This window comes from Neolamprologus brichardi, chromosome 7 (assembly GCF_056152115.1).
Source record: "Neolamprologus brichardi isolate AB-2024 chromosome 7, ASM5615211v1, whole genome shotgun sequence".
NCBI classification, from domain to species: Eukaryota; Metazoa; Chordata; class Actinopteri; order Cichliformes; family Cichlidae; genus Neolamprologus; species Neolamprologus brichardi.
Genome location: NC_142110.1, coordinates 50,022,361 through 50,046,123, shown reverse-complemented (window position 1 = coordinate 50,046,123; position 23,763 = coordinate 50,022,361). Strand labels below are relative to the sequence as shown.

The following is a 23,763-nucleotide window of genomic DNA, read 5'->3' as shown; positions in this document are numbered from 1 at the left end:
CACCACAGCAGGGCTTAGAGTACATATTTAGATTCATATCTGATCGTAATGTTAAAGTGAGCAAAACATCTCCAACACATTTCCCACTGTTGAATGGCTGACTTGATAGCGACACACTGTATGCCAGCCATCATTTTATATTGAGGCTGGCCCATTAGATTGAGTAAGAAAAGTAATATCACCACTTGTGACGGCTCTAGAGGGTTGGCTTCAATTTCACTGAGGCTTAGAATTATCATTAGTCGCAGTTGCAAGCTGCTTTGAGTAAATGCTTTTATTGTATTTGTATCTTACTTAGGAACTATCAGCATGTATCCATCTGTGTGAAACACCCATACGCTTCCTTTTTCACAGGACTTCATGCAGTCCTGTTAAACAAAAAACAAAACTGCTTCTATTGGTGTCAAGAAGGTAAGTAACAGCCAGGTGCTGCTAATCAAATGCACTTGATCTTTTGATCATGAAATGTAACCACTGCTATAAAACAATGTTTGACAGTTTGCTGGTCTGGAGCTTTAAGGTGTGGCAAGGAGAAAAGGCATTGGCAGTAATCTTAGAGAAACAACTGTTGCCGCCCATCAATCTGGGAAGGATAATACGACCATTTCCAAATAATTTAAAGTCCATCATTCTTCAGTGACAAAGATTCATCACAAGTGGAAAACATACAAGACAGCTGCCAATCTTGGATGTGGATTGTCCCTGAACATTCACTCCAAGGTCAAACCCTTGAAAAGCTGAGAGAAACTGTATAAAACCCAATAGCTACATCTCAGACTATAGTATATATAGTATATAGTACAATTAGAAGAAAACTGACCAAGTAGGCCTTGTTTGGAAGTGCTGCTAAGAGAAAGCTTTTTCTTCTGTAAAAAGAACATGGGAGTATAGCTTATGTTTGCAAAGTTGGATCTGAACAAATCACAAAACCTCTGCAACAACCTCTGTGGACAGAACAAACCAAAGATGTCTGGTCATATAACTCAGTGCCACGTTTAGTGAAAACCAAACAGCATATTAGCACAAACACCTCAACTAACTATCAAGCGTGGCGGTAGATTGGTGATGATTTGGGCATGCAGCCAAAGGACCTGGGTACCTTGCAGTCACTGAGTCACATGTGAGGTCATCTGTCTGATAGCTAAAGCTTTGCTCAAACTGGATCAAGCACAGCATCAAGTCTGCAATAGAATGGCTGAAAAATAAAAGAATTAAAGTGCTGCAATGGCACAGTCAAAGTCCAGAGCTCAACCGGATTGAAATGCTGTGTTGGAACCATAAGAGTGCTGTGTATAAACAAATGTCTGCAAACTTCAATGAACTGAAGCGATGCTGTAAATTAGAGTAAATAAGAGTGGGCGAAAATTCCTCCACAATGATGTGGCAGACTGATAGTCATATAGAAAAGTATTACTTTTTAGTTTTTCACAGGACTGCATAGAGTCTTGTGAAAAACTCACATTTTTCATATGACTGTAGGAACGCACCTTGCTAACAAACCATGCTTACAGTAGCTAATAACGTATGACCCTAGGTGCATAGGTTAAGGTTTCAGAGCCCATAAAACAAACTTCACAGATGCTACACCCATCTTTTACATACAGTCTGGTCATAAGCCAAAGAGCTGTCTGATCTAAAAAAAAAAAACACTCAATCATCATACAGTGAGAACTATCATCTGCTTATGTGTGGGTGTTAGGCCACAATTTTTATGTTAGTTCATCTTCTAGTACACTCACAGTCTTACCAGAGCTTTAGTCTCCTCCTCATCTTTGTAATAGTAGAGCTGATCCCCTTTCAGCACAAACCAGCGACTGTGCCACGTTTTGACAAAACCTCCTTGCTTCCGGAGCCACCCACACCTGATGACATTCGACTTTTGACCCTCAGTACTGACATGACCTCCGCTGCGATGAGGACTGCCATGAGACACACACTGGTCATCCATCACAGCTACTCCAACCTGCAAACAAGCAAAAGAGTTCCAGATTGATTAAACTCACAGAAGCTGCAAGTTCCACACAAACCAAACAGCACCAGTATTTTTGCAAGATGTCAATCATCATTAGAAGGATATGGAGGTTTTAATATATTTTGTCTGGGTTTTTTTGTGATTTGTATTAACCTATAAGCTTAGCGTACAGGCCTCTGCATTGCTGGATGTGAAGCATATGGCACTCAGACAGAGTTGAGTGTTGCAAGGAGACAAAGGTAGAAGTGGAAATGTGGGGGGAGGAATTCATAAGCCAGATAACAAGTCCACAGACCAAACCTCAAATATCTTTTATCTTATTCAGTGTGTCACCCACCTACACATGTTGGCCTGCTAGGTCTGATCTTGTCCCAGTTTTATATTTGATCTCTCCTACGTTTAGTGCCTCAATCTCTTGAAGTTGCAATTGGCAAGATGCATTGCCATTTTGCTGATGACTTTTAAAGGTCTTCATAGCCAGACGCCTCTCTATAACAGTGAACTGACCTGACCACAGACCTACATGTGGAGGCTTGCTTTTATTTTAGTTTGATCCATTTGTACAATTTGAGTTGTTGAACCTTATTTTTAATGTGAAGCACTTCACTTTAAGTAGGTTTAAATAGAGAATACTTTCGGCCATTTAGTGCTTATTGACTAGCATTGGTAGCAAGCTAAACTAAGATGATTAAAAAAAAATGGTAAATGGCTTGTCATAATAACCGCATTAGCATGTCGCTGTTGCTGTTGGTGTTCAAAAACTGAAGGCTTACAGGGCTGCTGACGTGGCTTTAGACTTTTTATTAAGATGCAGCTAGGCCATTAAAATACTTTGAACAAAGTCAAAAGTTTGTGTAGAATTCTCATTTTTGTGATTTATTTAGACAACAACAAGTCAACAAGATTACAATATGTTAAAAGATAGGCGAATGAAATAATGTAGTTAGCGGTACCTAAAAGATCAAACTGGTCACAAGCATTTTGCTGCTGGTATACTTTCACCTGTGCGTTAACAAACCATTTTCATCTCTTTCATACCATTTTTTTAAAGTTACGATTTTCCCAGAATTGGACGGCTAGAATGACTGGGCAGAAACAGTGATGCATTTTAGCCTTTAACCCTCTCAGGCTGAAATTAAGCTTTTGTTGCTAATGCACAAAAGAATACCTGCAGTGGTACTTCTGAGTAAAAAAAACCCTCATAAAATATGTATGTGGGGTAATCAGGTTGTTAGCTTTTAACTGTTGCAAATCTGCAACGCCTGCCTTGAGAAGGTTAAGAAATAAGTTTACTGTCCAAAAAAATGCAGCCTTCTGAACGAAGGTGTTTTTGTTGGTCCTGAAATCTGTGAACTAATGCTAAAGCCATCTGAATCAGCAGCAATGGGAAACATTTGTGCACAGAATTGTCTTGGCAATATCAGAGCAGAGAATCTTGCTGAGCTTGTGGATAACATGCTGAAAGCACATCAACTAATGAGTGCCAGAATGTCACTGAAATTGCACTTTTTACATTCTCATCTTTTCATTTTCCCACCAAATCTGAGTGATGTCACCAAGGTATAAAAGTAATGGAAAACCGACACCAGGAAAAATTGAAACAGAGGATGATGACCCGCTATTGTTTGTTCTTGCAAAGAAGACGGGTGTGCAGTGCACGCGCAAAAGCAAGTGCCTCAAACATGTTTGTGGATTTATTTTGAGCTAAATTTACAGAAATATGCTTTGGAGAGATTCTGAGATGGTCTTCTCTTGTTTTTATCCAGAATAAACACATTAAAATAGTTTTTGGAAACTTCTAGCCATAGTGTTGATACATTATATTGAGATACACATCATTCACGTCAAACATCAATGATGTGTATCTCAAAAATGTTACGTACAAGCTTAAATCAGATTTCATGTCTGAAATCAGTTGGAAAACAAAAAGATAAATAGCCCACCTGAAGTTCTCAGAAGCAAATTTTATTTATCAAAATATATTGTTTTTGTACACCTGTGTAATACAAGTCAGTGCAGTCTGCATATTAATGTACCCTATAACTACTATATATATACACACCTGCATCATCATTGACATATGCTAAGACTGCTGCTGTCAGCTATAAGCACTGCCATGTTATCAGTGGCTCTGGTTGTGCTTGGCTTGGTGAATGTCCAACCATCCCACGTGGGCCAGATGTGGACCAGAAGCAGCTCTGCAGTTTTCCAGGCAGCAGTGCAGCCAGGCTGCTGGCGAATTCAAAACTCTCTCTGGTTCGGTCCAGGTAAGAATGTCACCAGTGCACGTTCATGCACGAGCATACTCGCGCCTTTGCACTCCTCGAAGAAAATAGCTGTTTTCCCATTGCAGTGCGGTGACTACAACCTACTTATTATCTTTCATCCATCTCAAGTTCATCTTTGTTCCACTTTCATGCTAGATGAATACATGGAAAGCACGAGTAGGGCTTTTCTGTCAACAAAGAGATCAGTTCATTCAGAGAAAAATGATGGTGTGGGCTCCTCTAACACTAATATTGGTGGGAATAATCTCCGTTTCCCTGCATGCATTTATTCGTCATTATGTTGGCCAGTCTGCAAGCACACAAATAAACAGGAAAACCAGTAATATCAAAAGTCACTCCAGATTCACTGATATGCTCATAGAGTCACCTGCTGTATTAGGAGTATGAAGCCATAGCCCCACATTTTTATGCCTCCTGCACGGGGCACAGCTAACAGCACTGCTGGGACCAACCAATGGTAAAACTTTGAATTGAAACTGTAAATAACTCAGCCCTTTCTTAATGTGAATATCTTGGATCTGGCTGACAGTAGAAATACCATTTAGATTTACATTACACTGTGGCACAGTCCAGGGGTAATAAATTGCCGTACAAAAGCATAGCCATTACTAAATCTATAAATTACCTGACAAATGGAATAGAAGCAGAAGAAAAGTTAGTGTTTTTATCGGCCCATGCAGGAACTGCATGATGAATGGTGACCTTTGCAAAGTTACTCATTTTAATTGTTATGGTCTCACTAAAAGCACATTCATATTTGTGGGTGACATAAACAAGTCTAATAGACTCAATAGAAAAGAACAGCAATAAACTGATGAACAATGTACAGTATATGTATATGATCATCAGGTTACAGCTATGCAAAAAAAATAACCTGCTCTTCACCCTCAGGTATACTTTCTGCTCAGTACTAATTAGTAAATATTAACATGCTGACAGTGGTTATTTTGCTGAATGGGCTAAATACTTTTTTTCTTCATTTAGCAGTTTTCAAAAGCAGTGAAACGCATGATGCTTTATCACTTATGCACATCACATTCCTGAGTTTTAATTGATAGAAACCCAATGAAGCAGATAACCATTTCCTCTTGCATAAAGCTTGCATACATATCACAAATAAGGAATCATAACAGCAGCGGATGGTTTGTGTGGCCATCAAGCAACAACAACCCAAACAAGTGCTAAGGTAAGCTCAATGACCCGTTTTCCAAACCAGCCATTCGTTGTGGAAGACACCTCCCCAGTACGTGCTTATAGTTGTAGCTGTAAGCACATTTATGAAGCACCAGCAAAGTCTCTTCAGAGCACATCACTGTTATATCGATTCAGCATTTTGAAAACCACCTCCAAGAGCTGTATACTGTGTCCCAGTAAAACACCTGTGTGCACAGATGCATGTGTGCAGCAGCGTATCAGTCCCTTGAGCCACAGTCTCAAAATAAACAGCGGCACACTGGTACAGTAATATTAATGACTTTTTGGTCTCCCGGCATAAGCCAACTGTTAGAAAAGGGAGGGAACTAGTGACACACGAAGACAAGAAAGCTTTCAGATTCAGCCTGCTTTAAACTTTAAGGTGCTTTCTTTCACATACAACCATACAGGTACAGTACATTTCAAATGAAGACAGTAATGTAATCAATGTTGTTTAAGTTAGAAGTTGACATGAACCCTTGTTTTTTTTGAAGTGAGGTGATCAGATCAAGCATGATACAGAATCTGGCATTTAATTTTCAAAGCAATATTTATCATTTAAAACCAGAAAAAGCAATTGTTTATGAGCTTTTCAGCAATGTGTATTTCTGACCTAGTTGGCAACACTGCAAAAACACGTTCTTGACTGTGTACCACCATCTGCTCGGCTGTGATGCTGCTCTTATGCATGTGCTGCAGACTGAGCTGAGATCATTCTAAACAATAAAAAGAAGCAACATGCACTCACTGGTTGCTTTATTAAGATTTGAAGATTTAGGCATGTACATATGGTCAAATCAACTGAAGGTCAATAATAGCTGAAGTTCAAACTTTCATCAGTATGGGAAAGAAAGGCAATTTTGTGAATGCTGCACGGTTGTTGTTGTGAGATGGGCTGGGAGTATTTCTGAAACTGCTGATCTACTGGGATTTTCCCACACAACCATCTTTAAGGTTTACAGAGAATGTTCTGAAAAAGAGGCGATATCCAGCCGCCACAGTCTAGCTGGGTATTGTTGCTGACTATATCGGTCCCTTTTATGACCACAGTGATGGTTGCTTCCAGCAGGATAGCACACCACAAAGCTCAAAACATCACAAACAGGTTTCTTGAACATGAAAATAAGTCCACTGTAGTCAAATGACCTCCACAATCACCAGATCTCAATCCAACAGAGCACCTTTGGGATGTGGTGGATGTGGATCATCATGGATGTGCAGCTGACAAACCTGGAACAGCTGCAGCACGTAGTTGGAGCTACGACATGAAGAATGAAGGTGTGTATATGTATACGTGTGTATACACACACACACACTTTTTTTTTTTTTTTTTTTTTTTTTTTTAGGGGTGCAACGATACTCGTATCGATATTGAACCGTTTGATACAGTGCTTTCGGTTCGGTACGCATATGTATCGAACAATACAAAATTTTTTATTTATTTTATCAACTTTCCTTCTGACGATGCTGTCTGTGTTGAGCGCTCAGTGGATCTGCGCTCGACAGTGCAGCCTAGGCGGAGTAGTTGAACGCAGATTCACTGAGCGCAGGGCAAGCTAGCTAGACAGAAGTTAAGCTCTCCTTGCAACATGGCAAATTGAACCTCCCCCACCCTCATTCAGATGTGGCGTTTGGAACTATTTTGGTTTTCATGTGACGTATGACCCTGAAGGTAAGCGCGTCATGGACTAAAGTAAAACAGTATGTTGGATGTGCCACACAATGCTCAATTACATGGGTGGGAACTAGTGCATTAGCGCAGTTAGCTCGTTAACGTGTTGGCCGTCCAGCCCCACGCACGGGGCGATCCGCGGTAGCTCATTAACGGAGATTTGCCGTGTTGTGGCGTTAACGTAATTTCAACGAGATTTACGCTGACAGCACTAGTGGGAACACAACAAATATGACTGCACATTTACGCGACATCATCTTAGTGCAAAGACAAGTGGAAGCAGACAAAAACAACAAGCACGCATGCTACAAACTTTACCTGAGTCATTTAGACAGCCGTTAGCACATGATTCTCCTTATGGGGACCTGATATGTTTAATATGCTGCTGAGAGTATACCCCAGAAGAAGCGTATAGTATAGCTTTTATTTTGGAAAGACCCATTTCTCTGTAATAAACTCTCTTTTCCAAAGATGAGTGATTCCTCAATCAGATACAGGGCTCACAAAATCGCTAGCCCGACGTCCCGGGGCTAGCGATTTTTCCAGTCGGGCTACCAAAATCTATCTCTGCCCTGCCCGTCGGCCTATCATAGGAAGGAAAAATATATGTCAATGCTTTTGCATTCTTTCGGAAATGTAGCTGGGTAATTATGTCATTGGCATCGATGAGCCACTGTCAATATGTGACATATTGAAATCGCATTTGAATTTGCGCTTGTTTTTTGCTTTCACTTTGCAATCGCGCGAACTGTGTATAGAGAGCGACAGCACTGATTGGTAAGTGATGATAATTTGCGCACCAATTCCTCTGACACCGTCTTATCAATCGTTAGCTTACTATGCAAACATGACAAGTGAAATCTCCCGCAGCAAGCTTAAACATGTGAGAGGTTGATCGCGCAGAGAATCGCTGAGCGTTATGTGAGTGCGTGTGTAAAAGCAGCAGGATATATATTTTAGTTCTGCTGAGCCAAATAAGACAGGTCAGGGTGAAGAAGTGACAGCCAAAGAAAAGCTTACCACAAAACGGAAAAGTTATGACAAATCAGACTATAAGGCAAAAAGAAAGTGCAGCTTTATGGTTTCATGGCTGCAATATGACAAGCTAAATAACCAGGGCTGCACATAAGTGGTCCGCAGGTGCGCATTCGCTGTCAAAATAAAAAACGCGCACAAGATAAGAAGTTGCAACGCGTGTTTGCGTACATAAGATTTTCAGGAGGAGGACAGACATTTGTTTAGAACTCTCAAAAATGTCGAAGAAACTCCTTTAAGCAACTACTGTGATGCGGTTTATTTCACACCTCAAACATTTAGTAAACAATTAAGCAAATACAAGTAATCTGCAGGTAGTAAGAAAATAAACTACTAACTCTTTTACGCTACGTCCACACCTACACGGGTATTTTTGAAAACGCAGCTGTTTCGTCCACACGTAAACGGCGTTTCAAATCACCGAAAACGGTGGCTTAGAATGAAGTTGGTTTGGAAACATATTCAGCTATGCTTCATCTCCTGCTTTGCGTTTCTGTAGGCGCCCCGTGCTAGCAGTGTCCAAGCGTTGTTGTTTTTTTGTTGTTGTTGTTTTTCCCTTTTCATGCTGCGCCCCCGCTGCAATGGCTCTGCGCCCCCCCTAGGGGGCGGGCCCCACACTTTGGGAAGGTCTGTCCAAAGAAATGTCAGAAGGAGTCCGAACCACAAAAGAAGCGCGTATTCTCGGAAAAGTGGTTGCAGGAGGTGAGCTGGCTTCAAACAAATGATGAACGCACAGAGATGTGGTGCAGAATGTACCGTGAAAATTTAATAAATGACAAATTAAAAAGGCATGAACATTTTTTTTTGTATCGAAAAAATATCGAACCATGACACCAAAGTATTGAACCGAACCGAACCGAACCGTGAATTTTGTGTATCATTGCACCCCTAATATATATATAGCTATTCTAGTATCTACTAGATGTATCTCAATCTTTCGGTTTCAACAGCTAATTATGGTCAAACAATATATCAGTGAGGCTTTAATCCGAACTACCATCTGTCATGCCTACTAGATTGTATTTCATTGCTAACATTACTTCTGTTTCAGCCAAAAGGGAACATTCAAGGTGCCTTGCACTTAACACGATGCTAGAATTTTCTCATAACACGCCTGAGAACTTTGCCCATGATGAAGAAAAAACACCCTGACCTTCACTGTAAACAACAGCTTTGTATATATTTCACACGCATGCACACACACACACAGACACACCCGCACACTCAGAGTGCTGAGTTGTAGATATCTTCGTGCTGTCCTTCTAAGGTTGTGCAGCATGCACTATAATTTCTTAGCAGGGTGCAACATATCTGTGGTTCTGAGGCAGTCCGATAAAAATGAATGAACTGAGAGCACACAAGTCAAGCAGAAAAAAAAGTAGAGACTGATTTCTCTGTGTTGAAGTGAGAAGAAGTCTTTCAAAACACCATCAGTGCTGGTCCCTTATTGAGCACGGACATATTAATAGGCAGTCTTTGTCCATCGGAAACTGAGCCATATTGCATCAGCTTCATGGACTTTGTTGATTTAAAAATATACATCTGTCAATGAAATAATAAAAATACAGGCAGCAGATGTATCATAAGTGATGTCAGCTGTTTTCTGAAGCAGGCAGAAAGGTACCAAGTGGTACAATAAAGCATTGTTTCATAGTACATAACCATGTGATAAAAACAAAAAGGGGCTCTATGTTTAGCTTGCCGCTAAGGATTCAACATATACAGCCATAAATAAAGTTATGGCAACTTTTACACATTAGCTGGCCAAGTTTTAAGTGATGTCATATGTACCATATGTTGGCTACATCATGGATAACAGTATAGCCATACGCTATGAAATAAAGATATCTAAGAGGTCGAAAGGAAGGTGACCAAGGCTGTAAAGTCTCTGAAATGTGACACCAGAGACCTTCCTGTCTACACAGGACTGGTCTCACAGCATCAGGAGGTTGCTAGTTTTCACTGCTTACACACACTGTTTGTTCCCCATATGGGAAACTACTGAAGCTAAGAGCACACAAAAAAGCCTTAGCTGCTGTTTGACATGTCTTTATTTGAACTGAACTAGTTTGGAAGAAAGGAAGATTGAGGCCTTGCTGCACTGTGTGGCTCTTCCTTTGGGAAATTAAAGTTCTACTTTTCTTGCAGATAAAGACTACAAACGAGTTAGCAAAAGATATATTTGGGCTGTAGAAAACAAGGATATTCCACCCTCTGCTTATTGGAACTATAGAGATAATTGCATAAATGGTTGAACTTTTTGGTCTTGGCAGAAAATTCTGCCACATGGGCCACCACAGGAAGTGACTGGTCACAACAGCAGCCCAGAGCACTGCTGAGAGGTAATTGGATTCAACAAAGTTAGAACTACTGACTTTCCCACTGTGCGGCTGCCACAAAGCATGAGGATGAAATGTTAATGTTTAAGCAAATCTACTAACACTGAAATCTGTGCAGTGATATCAGGCAAATTACCAACCATGTACTTTTGCAGTCAAGCTTTCTGTTGTTGCATGACACATAAGGGACAGTTCCTGTGTAGTCAAGCATCCAAACCCAGCTAACCCTACATCTAGAACTCGTCCTGCTTCTGTACTTGTGCTCGTCATGTGCAGGGCTTAGTTTTTAAAATAGGTGGCTCAAGCATAATGCCCAGGGCCCAGAAGCGGCCCAGCACAGACTCCAATCCGGTCCACCGGAAGGTTTTGGAAAATGTGCATAGATCTGAACTATTGATGAAGATTTCCCCCACTGCCATTGATACTACAAAGTATTAAGAAAAAGATAAACTAGTACAAACATATCAAAGGTCCTGTTTTTCACTGTTGCCTATAGACATTTCACAAAAAAATACATTTTTTATGAATTAAATGACAAGACAAATAATAATAGAAATAATAAGCTCCTCAGGTTTCTAAGAAAATCACATTTTTCAAAACCTGTTGTGACTTATTTGTTCATATAAAAGGTCACTGACAGTCTCAGCTAAGTAAATAATCCCCAGCTTGAAGTATTAATGATTCACTAATAAACAGAAGAGATAAATTCTTCATCGGTGTCGCTGCACATTGCAGCAAGCAGTGCCATTACCATCGGTCTGTCATCAGTCCTCAGTTCTGCATTTTCAGCAGCTGTAACCTACTTTGAACCTGGTGCTTGCCAGTAAAACCAGAGCCAACTTTCCTTGGGTCATGTAAATCAGTAGTCCAAGAACAAAAATATAAAGCAGCAATGGCTCATCTCCCTTTCTCTGTCTTCACCATGATTGACAGGTGAGTGACTCCACCCTGAACTGACAGACTGTGTGTCATGAAGCTACATTTAGATTTTTTTGTTCACATGCATTTGTACTAACTGTGCTAACAGCACAAAAGACCACAAAACACGCAAGATGAAACATGAACTTGCATTACCAGTCAGTGCCATCAACTCTTTAAATATCTCTAACCACCCTTACCCCCTCTCTCGAAACGCAGAGGGCCTCTGTGACCAGCATGTGTTAAAGACAAATATAACCCTCGGCTGCCAAAGCTTCTACCTCGAGAGCAGTCTGTTTCTATTAGACTTCTGTTATAAAGTCACAGAGGTGAGAGGACGGCATGCTGCTTGCTGCGCTGTTGCTGTGCTAATCACCGGAAAGGATGTGAAAGAGGAAGGGCTTCAGAGCAGTCACAGATGGAAGTACTCGAACACATGTGGAAAAAAAAAAATAAGGATAATAATCTATTGCTCCATCCAACACTCACACAATTTAGGTCTACGGTGATTTAACGTGGGACGGGGTTACAGGGAGTTCAGGATCTGAGGAGCTATCTGTCATTATAGGGTAAGAAACATCAATGATTGCTTACTACCCACACAAGTCATCGTGAGTCATGCAGAAAAATGGATGGATGGATGGAAGCGAGACGAGAAGCAAGGAGGCGAGGCGAGCAGTGTAATATATCACAAACACTAAGGGTCAGTTCTTGGAGAGGAATTTCTTGGTGTTCCCAATAAACTGGCTTTATTTTATGAATCAGTGTGACGAGTCAGCAACTGTTTTGTCTACACAACAATTTAGACACCATGTGTGCCCCTTGTTCTCCACTATGCTGGCTTTTTGGTATGATATACTTATTTCATTAGCATACCCCCCACCCACACACACTCATTTCCCTCCATGCCATGTGTCACAGTATGTCTGGGAACAGAGCAGCAACCCTGTTGGGAGATGAAGGTGAAGACTTCACATTGACCCCTGACTCATCTCACACGTTTTTGACACTGTGACAACTGAATGACAATACTGTTAATTTGGCTGTCTCTACAGTATATGAAGAGGATATTTTCCTGATGAACGCCATGCAAGATTATACGCTGCCAGGTGAGAGGGGCAAAGTGAAAACAGCGCCCAGTGACCGCAGTCATTTTCACTAGTGATGTTTGCTGGGAGGAGTTTATGCTGACTCTGCATTATAACCTCCATAAATGTCACACAAGATGCTGTGCCTGGCAACAAAACAAAAATAGCAAATTGTCAGTTTGAATATAAAGATTAGCCGTGTCTACTTGTTTTAATCTTTTTTTCCCAAAACAACAACAACAAAAAACCAGCTTTAGCTATAGGACTTCCAATCTGAACTTCAGATTTGCTGCAGTTCAGTCCTTCTGGTCCCCGCACCCTCTTCAGTAAACAGACATTACATGGCTAGACCTGGGAACAGTCCTGCACAGCAGCTGACACGGGGAACCTGATCCCTGAGCTTTCCAGCAGAACAGCTTGTGAGCTGTAGACATTCCTGGCACACGGGAGTCATCATCCTTCCTTCTACTGGTTTGCTCTCATGTATTTCTTTTCCATTCACACTTCTGTTTTACCGATGTTCTGTCATGATCCCTTGAACTCTTTCTTTTCTCCACCACGTTCCTCTCTTTGTTGACTACTTTTTCCATTTTAGTAAGCTGGAATGAGTGACATTCTCTCTCTCTCTCTCTCTCACACACACACACACACACACACACACACACACACACACACACACACACACACACACACACACACACACCAGTTCAAAAATGTTTCCAAACAGTACTGACTATCTTGTATTTCAAATCGTACCAGCCAAGATGCCAAGGTGTTCTTGGTCCAGAATATTTGAAAAGAATATAGGATTTAGGATAAAAAGAAATATAACAATTGGTTATTTTCATATGAGAAGTTAATTATACAAAAATGAAAACTAATGTGGGACAAGGGCTTAAAATGTGTGTGGGAATGCAGGCCCTACTCCCCTTTGTCCCTGTACTCCTGGCACACTCAATAATGTAAAACCACATCAATCTTTGAAATCAGGCAAACATGTATGATGTGTTTTTACCATAAATCAAATCCATCCACAGATAGACAAACTTCTACGTGCTACAGTCAAAAGTACTCAGAACTGAGATCATAAGCAACAGTCTTACCATTTTAAAGATTAACTGTACGGCATAACAAAACCTGCCACTTACTAATTGTTCCCGAAAGACGCTGAAGTTTAATGCTTCCCGGCCTTCCAACAACAATTGCCACACATGCTCCTAATTTCATATGTGAGCCACACATGTGTAGCTTTTAGACAATAACTGAGCTAATGGAAAAAGACTACAGCTTAAAGACAGTTTTGCGCGTTAATGCACAGATTCACAGCAGCTCAGAAGTCGTGCATTTGACGTTTCCATTGCTCAACATGGCAGTCACCGCAGGTGTAACTACTTCACACAATAAATCACTTTAATGAGCCATTAACCCAGCGATGCCGCTTTAAAAAATGTGCCAAAGCAAAACCACATGCCATATTTACTGTACTAAGGTGAAGAATGCCTGTTATGACTGAAATAGAAATAAATAGTAACAAAGTGTCCGTTTTGCTTACAGCATTTTCATAATCATAACAAAGAGTCAACAGATTTACTGAACGGACTCACCTTTCAAACGAGCAGCCCTGTTGAATCTCACAGCTCGGATGTGTGGTGATGCCCAGGCACCGTATCCTCTTCAGCGACAGGTCAATCAATCAACCACAAGACAAATCCCGCTCACACACAAGCTCAAGTTGTCCTCATGCTCAGCTGCTGCTGCTGTTGTTGTTGCTGCCCTCCTGGACTGGCACAGTGTATGAGTGTGTGTGCAGTGTGGATTGAGTTAGCCGAGACTCAGTCGAGCTGTTAGAAACTTTTCCCCTGACTGCTCACACCATCTGCACGCTGAGAAAGTCTCCGCTGTTGGACAGGATGACTGTTGCGGTCAGCACAGTCACACACACACACGGGGCACCATTACAGCTGGAGTCCGCCCAGGCACGTGCACACGCACACAAACGCGCTCACGCCGTCTTTCTCAGCACCGCAGTATCTGCAGTCCCAGCTCCTCCAGTCGTCCCGGCTGCTGAGGCGCTCATGCTCGGTGTGAGGAGACAGCAGTGTGTGTTGGTACAGAGAGGTGGAGGGGAGGAGTGTTAGTGTGTGTGTGTGTGTTCGTGTGTGTGTGTGTGTGTGTGTGTGATACAGAGAGAGAAATCATGTTTGAGGAAGTCTCAAAGAGAGAGGGAGAGCTCCGACTGAGCAGTACCTCAGTTGACTTTCTCTTTTATTTCAGCATACAGAGCAAAGTAACCAGCAGTTTTGAAACTTGTGCTGCTCATCTTAAAATTTCAACAGCCAGGAAATTTCCCACAGCACGCTTATAATGCGGAATAAACAGAAAAAATCTTTTTCCACACACCATCTGTGACTAATCCAGCGTGCATACACACCCAGAGTTTTACGGGGTCTTCAACATGACATGTACAAACGACTGCGTGCAGGCAGCTCAGCAAACATTTATTCAGTCACTCTGTCCTCACTTTGGTCCCAGCCCAGCTGTATACATAGCCCCTGGAAAGTGTTGCTTTTTTGGGGGGTGGTCTAAAAGTTGTTGATGTTTTTTTTTCCTCCTAAATTCATAGTACTGCATCAGCTAATTCTGGTGAGGAGGCGTTTTTCATTCTGTAATTTACAAATAAAGTAGCGCCTGGGATGAGATCGCATGAGCTGTCACAGTCTGAATCACTGTATCTGTGCTCCTGCAGGCAGAACGTCTGACTTGTGTGGTAATTTCCCATCATTATGCTTCTTATTCAGCATATTTTACAATAAAGAGCAATACGGCTTGCGAACAAGGCTGGTTATGATCACACTAAGCCACTTTTTTTTAGGTTACATGAACAAATATTGCTGCTCATCTGTTTGTTTATGTTATTTACTTTTTTCTACTTGGAGGGAAGGCTATCTTTAATGAGCTTACCATTTGTATCACTATTTGTAAAATAGCTTTCGTACTTAAATGATTTGTTTGCATGGTCTGTGCAATATGGATGACTGAATGAATCAATAAATATCAAACATTTAATTTAAAATTGGTGATAAAAAAAATGCACTGGCTATTTCAAACCCCCATAGCATAATAGCACAATGTCAGTAAAGGAATAGATTACTTTTTTTGCATTTGAAAGAAAACAAATATTCCACGCTCAAATGCATAATTTACAGAACTGGTCAGCATGCAAACTACATTTTATGTTATCACCACAGGAGCAGCATTTATGAATTCCCAATTTATCCCCTGAGCCTGCAAAATGTGCTCATTCCCAACAGAGAGACGCAAATTCCAGGCTGTGTAGGAGGTAGCTGGTGTGCCCACAATAATTACTTCCTCAAAATCAAATCATCTGCATGATGATGAGTTTGTTTGCAAACTCACAGGTAATAAGATGCGGGCAAATTTGACCTGTTGTGGTGGTGCAGTCCTGCGGAGGAGCTGGTTGAGTGAGGTGACGGAGAACTTTAAATGAAGTCCTGACAACTGTGGAGGAGATAATATCAACAAGCAAGGTCCCAGCTGGGTTCCTGACATAGTAGAGGGTCAAGTGAAGGCTCAGGCCTTTCTTTATTATCTATTAGCTGGCTGTGGGCAAGAGAGAGAGAGATCCATGACCTGTTTAGCACCAATCATTAAATTGTGATCATAATTCTCTGGTCATTAGCCATCCGGGCCGCCAGGCTCCACTTATGGGAACATTAGCTTGTCCTCTGCTTCACTTTGGAGTGAAATATCTCAACAGAACTGCAAATGCTTTGTAATAAAATTTCAGTCCCCAGAGGTTGAAATTCACTTATATTTCCTTTCTGGGTTGTAATGAAGTTGACACTTTTAGAGCCAGTTAAAGTCAAGTAAATTGCATCGCTGTGATTTTTTTTCTACAGATGTTCATGTTGTGATCATCACTGTTACTGATGGTTTTAGTCAAACTTCTAAGTCAAGGCGACTTTGCTCATTTTAAACTTCACATCTATAGTTTTGTATTGGCTTTGCATGGCTCACAGTTGTGAAAATAAGTCTTATTTATCAGTTGCTATCTGAAAGAAGCCCTATTAACTACCCTCACCCTCTCTTTCTTCTAAGTGGCCATCCCTCACAAAACACAAGGTGTGAACAGCAGGTGGGTGGGGCTTCTGCACACACCAAGGTTGGGGGCGACCACTCTTACTGATAAACAGCAGTGTGTTAACATGCTGACATCAGTGTTGACACTAGAGCACCATTTTTAAGAAGCATTTTCTCACAAATTGCTAATCAGATGACTAAAGACTGTTGGCACAGCAATCGTTTAGCTTTATTTTTAAAGCTCTTGTCCCTCTAATTCAGTAATAATAAAAAAACAAAGCTTTTTAATATCTGGCAATCAAAAATAAACAGAATTCCTGCCTTGTAATAAAATCTAATCACTTTACAAAAATTAAGCATCCTTATGAGAAATCTCACTAAATAAAATGGGACAAACAACAGCAGGCTCGGAGCCATCTGTCCTCGGCCATCCCTCGGCGTGTTTAATTATATTTGCAGGACGAGGAATGCTGAACATGAAACAGTGTGACCTTGTGACGTAGGAAGTGGCCATCTGTAAACAAGCTGGAGCTGCATCTACTCCCATGAGATATTCTGGGAGACCTCATCTGATAGACAACTTATGAGATTAGTATGGATGAATCTTCACAGAGGAAGCCTCTGGGAATGAGTTTTTCTCAGTGTGTTCTCATGGCCTTGCAGTCAGAGGTTTTGGACTGGTGGCTTCTGGACAGACAGCAGGAATCTTTGGTGAGAAGAACCTACTCACTGTGAATGGGAATAATGCTTTTGTTATTTGTTTTTCAGCTTTTCAGCTTCATTTCTCCATTTGTAAGTTTCTTATTCACGTATGTCCCCTTGTGTAAATTCCCAAAGAATGAAAGCAGTAGCTGAATGATCTTCAACTTCTGCCAGTCAGTGTGTCGCGACAGTAAGTGGGTAGATGACCACAGTGGGCAGGTGTCTGGGAGCACTTCCCTTTTAGCAACATAATGAGGTTTAGTTTGGCAAAATCTAGAGAGCCTCTACAGAAAGGTAGAAAGGCTTATGTGTTAGACTCAAAAGCAGATAAGCAGCCAGTAAACGGTCTCATTTTACAGAAATAAATGCCAGCTCACTAACTAAGGTTGCAAGATGCTCCATATAGCTTCAGTGGCTGTAATCAGTACCCCACAAAGCCACAAAGCAGACACACAGAGGTTGTAACTGGTTGGCAAACGGTCCCGACAGAGAGGAAAAAACAAAAATACACAAGGCAGACGCAAAAATGACTTAAATAAATGGTGAATGTCGAATAATGTTGGTGCTTTTTTGACTCTGAGTGAATCTCTTTGAGCCACTTTTAAAGGATGTCTGTGTTTACAGCTTGTTCACACTGCCCCCCAATGGTAAAGATCAGTTATTGCTTGATTTCTATCCAAAAAGCACACAATCAATGACAGTGTCGATTAGAACAAGAAGGGAAAAATACTATAATGAGATCTCTTTGTCAGAACAGCTGTACAGGATAGTATTAAACTGTACAATGGACAGCTCTCCATAGCAAAGTTACCTGGTTGTATTTGTATGGCATATAGAAACCAAAGTATGAGATGATAAATTATATCTGCTCATCTGTTAGTCTGTTTGATCTGTGTCACTCATTCATCCTTGTGAAACCAGGTTAATGGCGACATATCTGACTGATGCCATCACTGAGGTTATATTCAAACAAGCCAAATTAACTGTTTTTTTCAGTTTACTACCTTATTTTTGCCTAGTTAACTTAAATGTATGAGAAAAAATAGCTTAGTTTACATGCTGTATCTGCACAGCTGTGCCTGAGCACCGTCTCTGATGACAGGGAGCTGAATGCACAAAGCTGTATCAAGGACAAAAACATTTGAGAAGGAGACATATTTATAGAAGAAAATGAAAATGGAACACAATGTGAAGATCTGAGTGCAACAAACTCACCAATGAATTTTGCAAAAACAAAAACACATTTTAACCCGCAGGTATGACTGGCTACAAAAGAATGCAGACATGCTTGTGCTGGCAGGCTTGAGCTTTGGGCAAAAATAAAGCGAAAATGTTTAAATTGAAGTATTAGAAATGATATTCTAATATTTAGGTAACTGCATTTTTTATGTTTGTGCCAGTGATTATTTGGGTGTTGTTGGTTATTTATGACATAAGCTTGGGATTGCTGCCGCTTCCTTTCACTTCATCTCCTTCACTCAGCAGTTTTTGGTCCATATTTTGTGTATTTTACTGGAAATATGTGAGATTGCAGGTGATGCTACTATTCAGTGATGTCATTGAGATGTCAGAAATGTGTCCGTTTAACTTAACGAGCAGATGGACAGATAAGATGTTAAAATGTGTATAAAAATTTTGATCTGAATTTTGACATTTTCACTCATTTTTTTCCCCCCACACACTTGTGTTTTAAATTTACATCACCTTCATACAGATACCACCTTCAGTTAAGATAAAATTCATCTTCTCAACCTTCCTCTATTGCCAGCTAATTTAAACCTCCCAGTTAAACATGCACAGTAAACAAGTGGTGCCATTCAGAAGCCCTAATTCGAGGTGCATTCATTCCTTATAAAGTCATTTGGCACATTCTGTAATATACTGAGTGCTGGTGTTTTGAAAGGAAGTTTTAAAAAAAGAAGGGACACACAAACACACCCACTCACAAAAAGACATGTTCATTCCACTGCAAGAGTTTGCTCACACACTTCTTGCAGCGTATTTATCTAACTACAGGCCCTTTATTTTCCTTCTTTCTCTTGAACTAAAAAAATCCAGTTGACCTTAAGTTCCAGGAAGTGCACATGTCTACATATGCTCTGAAATATCTAATAGCACCTGGGTAAAAGTAATGATTATGTATCCGAAATCAGTGGTGTAAGGTTACCATTCTCTTTGTATACAATAGTGCTCTCTGCTGGCGGTCTCTAAAACATTTGAAATAGGAACTTCAGCAAGCGTGTTTATGTTTCTCTTTTTATTTTGGTCCGACAGTGCAAAAAGAAGCCACCAGAGGTCCATGTGTCTCTCCAAAAATGGATAATCACAAATCTATGTATTTCAAAACTCTGTTCACGTTCACTAAAATTAAAAGTGTGATGCTCTTTTACTCAGTGTGATTGTTTTTAATGTACTCTTAATTTGATCTGTTATTGTATATTTTACACATGTTGGTATGGGATATTGTATTTGTTTTAAATGTTATATACCTATGTGGTATGTGACTTTTGTTGCCATGATGCCAGGTCTCTCTTGGAAATGAGATTTTTAATCTCAATGAGATTTTTTACCTGGATAAATATAGGACTAATAAAAAAAAAAGCTTTTTAATGGGCTTTAAAAAAAAAAAAAAAAAAGCTCATTTGTAGCTTTTTAAATTTTTTAATTACATTTTTTTTTTTTATCATAATGGGGACTCTGGGAGGAAGTGGGAGTACCTGGTGAGAACCCACATAAAAACAGGGAGAACAAGTGAACTCTCAAAGTGAACTTTGTCTGTTTTTTTATACTGGATCCACTGTAAAAAATAAATATATAGGATATTTGCTTTGAATTAAGAAAAACCTTATGTTTTATAATTAAAGGACAGTCTTGCCAATGAGTTACAAGAACTTGTGTCTGTGATTTAACATATTTAAGCCTTACAATTTCGGCCCAAAGAGTGGTGCTCACAAATTTCTTTCATTTACTACAGCAACATTTCTTCATTATGAAGAAAACAACTGAGGCGTACTGTTGAAATTGCACTTCTTTGTCTTATATCAAGCTACAGTATGTCAAGGATTAAATGTGTCATTAAGCTTCTTTTCACTGAAAAAAGGGGAGTTTCACTTGTCCAGTCCACTTAAGCTCAAACTGGACTGCATGTGGCCCACAATGTAAAATGAGTTTAAAATCCTTGATATAAAGTAAATAACTTAGCAGTAGATTAGAAAGGTGATTAAGTCAAATTCAACTTCTATTCTGCCTGCAACCATTAAATATCTGCAAGCCGCTTAGCAACCCACTTCCTTTTATGTTTACAAACCCCTAACCCTAATCAGTGTCCCTGATACGTGTTCTGCTCAGTGTCTTGCTGCTGCTTTCACTACATCCTTTATAAAAGCACATGCAAAGGCGGGGAGGTCCCGCTCCACAGCCATGCTGTTAAAAACCAGTTAATGGAAAATGTATCTTGTCAACTTTAGTGGTCAACATTTCTTATGAAAGATACATTTGTGACTCATTTGTTCTGATAGTGTTTAGTGCACATAACTGGGAGTAAAGGAAATAGAATAGAATAGAATAGAATAGAATTCAACTTTGATTAAAAGAACCAAAATGTACTGATGGTGAATATTTCTGATTTCTGCAAAAAAAAAAAGGATGTTCGCCAGGAGAACAGTTTTCTAATGCCAGAAAATTCCTTACTGTTTCCAAATTAATAATAATAAAAAAAATGTATCCCCATTCATTAGGTAACAGAATAGGTCCTTAAAGCAAAGAGTTACATGAATAAATATCTCAGGCAATTATGAAAAAAAAGGTCATTTATTTCTTTGTGTTGTTTGTTGGCTACTAAAAGTAAGTCTCCATATTCTGGAGGTGTGATGATAACGCTGCTTGGGAATGTTCCTCCTCACGTCACGTCATGATGGAAAAGACAATCCCTCCAGGGGTCAGAAATCTGTCAGGTCGCCAAGGTCAAGGCTCTGACCTGTTGTTTTGCTGCTATCAGTTTACTACGTGAGGCTTCTGAGAACCATTAAAAAAAAGAAAAGGCGAGTGAAACCATTGATTAAAAGAACCAAAAGAGTTGATTAATCCGACCGAATTTACGTCATTTGAACAGACCAGGATGGTCACGACGCGCTTGTTGTTGCTTAGTTTTGATTACCTGCAATCAGTGTAATCAAACTCATCACTTAATTTCCTTGTTTGCGGTGTTTGTCAGTCCACTGCTACAATAAACAACCTGTTGAGGCAGAGCCAAAGTATAAATACCAGAACATCTATTTGCAGTAAATCAGTGTTATTTACTACTCCATTCACGCACCTTTGTTTCTGCAGAGGCGGCAGTGACGTGTTCAGGGAGTCAGATAAAGGGTATTTCTCACCAACTCTTTCCTGTTATTTTCCAGGGTCCTTTGTTTGGTTGCGGGACCTCGGCCGGTCGGTTCTCAGGGGAATGAGAGGAACATTTGAGCCTAAGCACTTGAATGTGTGAATGCTCACTGCCTTCACACACAGACTGTCCCATACCTGTATGTATGTGTGTGTGTTTGTGTGTGTGTTTGTGTGTGTCACCTTGTCCTTGGACTGACAACCAACATCCATGCAGTGTAATTTGTGTCTTTTTCAGGAAACTTCATCCTTTCTGCTTTTTATGGCTATTGATCAAGGAAATGTGAGGATCGGGAAATCATGAATGTTCCTGTAAATAATAATAATACAGATATGCTGATACACCCCTGTTCATCATATTTATGATTTAGTAACAAATTCAGACTGGCCACATTTTAATTCTGTCGTTGTGTTTAGAGGTGAAGCGTTGATTGAAACGATAATATAATGGACGCAAAGCATTCTCTAACTAGCTCCCAAAACAAGGACAGGGCATGTGCAGTTGTGTGTCACGTATAAATTCCAGAGCTTTCGGAGTGTCACTTGAAAAACCCCATGCTTTTAAATTCCTGTCTTGGGCAGACACAACAACAACAGGAAGAAGGACCATTTTCACAGGTGTCAGGAAGCACAGGAAATAAACAAGCTGAATACTGGAAAACATTTTTGTACCAGTAAGAGTCAGAGGTGAGGCTAATAAGAGTTATTTTTAGCTCGGCCAGTATTTTCTTGAAATTTTTTTATTGTCCTGGATCTTCTGTAGTTATTTTTTTTTTAATCTCCAGCAGAGTTTCTATACGTTAATGCTGCCTTATGAAGGATTACATATGATAAGTATCTAATCAAGTGCCACATGTAATGAATGATCATTAATGCCATGAGGATTCCTTAAGATTTTAAAGAGAATTAATTTAAATTTTCATTGAACTGTCATAAGTGTTATTAAACACACACACACACACACACACACACACACACACACATATATATATATATATATATATATATACACACACATAAAATATATATGTATATGACTACTTTGACATTTATCTCCGAGTATTGCATTATTGTTTTCAAATGCTATCATGAACTCATATAGTTAAAAAATGTGCACAAATGTTGAGCCACCCCTCATTTCTAAATATTTTGCTACAGACAAAGGTGCAGCAATATAATAGAACACGTGTAAACATACACAGGAAGACAGTATATAAGGCTAAAATAGGGTTTCTTGGATCTTGAAAATCAAAATTTGGTATGACCACCTATATTCTGTTCTCTGTCAAGATGTTCGCACACCGCTTCAGTAATGTTGAGGTCAGGGCTCTGGGGAGGACAATCCACACCTCATAGTGTTCAGTTGTACGTTTTTCTATCCAGTTTGTACTGCACTGGCAGCGTGTTTGGAAACATTATCGTGGTGGAAAAAGAAGATGTTGCCAATCTGATGCTTTCCAGATGGTATTGTATGATGGATCAAAGTCCATTTTTCTGTTCTCAGTTGCATGAATTCTGATGAGATTGCTAAACCTCTGGCTGAAATACAGCCCCAAACCGTGACAGGGCCTCCACCGTGTTGGTTTCACAAATTTTGTCCCTCTGTCCTGACCCCCTCTGATAATGATTTGAATTCAAAATTTCACATCACTCCATCAGACTTGTTGCCAGTGATTTGTCAGTATAATTTGGCATACCACAGCCTTTTTCTGTGTTTTCTTGACATCCACCCTTCCACTGAGACTATTTCTAATGAACAGTAGATGATCAAATAAAGGGCTAAATGCATCTCTCAGGTTCTTTCTTCTTTTTTCTTTTCTTTTTTTAAGGACAGACTGCCCACACTGCAGACATATGCTAAGTTTGTTGCTAATACCTCAGTGGGAATCATATTATTTATGCAAACATCACTATTTTATGCCTGTCAAATTGGGTTATCTTCTAAGAAATGAGGGGTGGCTAGTACTTTTACACAACACTGTTTGAAGTGCTTTGTATAATCTCCACTGTTTTTCTGTAGAATTTTAGGATTTAAATAATTTTCTGAAAAGGGTGTATTCTTAATGACGCT

At 40.0% G+C, this 23,763-nt stretch overlaps 1 protein-coding gene across 1 annotated transcript in view; it reads right to left on the bottom strand.

The window, feature by feature from the left end:
• arhgap24 (Rho GTPase activating protein 24) overlaps window positions 1-14,576 on the bottom strand; it is a 79,893-nt gene extending 65,317 nt beyond the window's left edge. Inside the window, exons 1-2 of the mRNA XM_006789075.3 lie at window positions 14,111-14,576; window positions 1,748-1,963 (exon numbers count right to left, since the gene is read on the bottom strand). Of these exons, the coding sequence (XP_006789138.2) occupies window positions 1,748-1,948 (201 nt within the window). The 5' untranslated portion in view covers window positions 1,949-1,963; window positions 14,111-14,576. The remainder of the gene's footprint in view (window positions 1-1,747; window positions 1,964-14,110) is intronic.
• Between the last annotated feature and the right edge of the window lie 9,187 nt (window positions 14,577-23,763).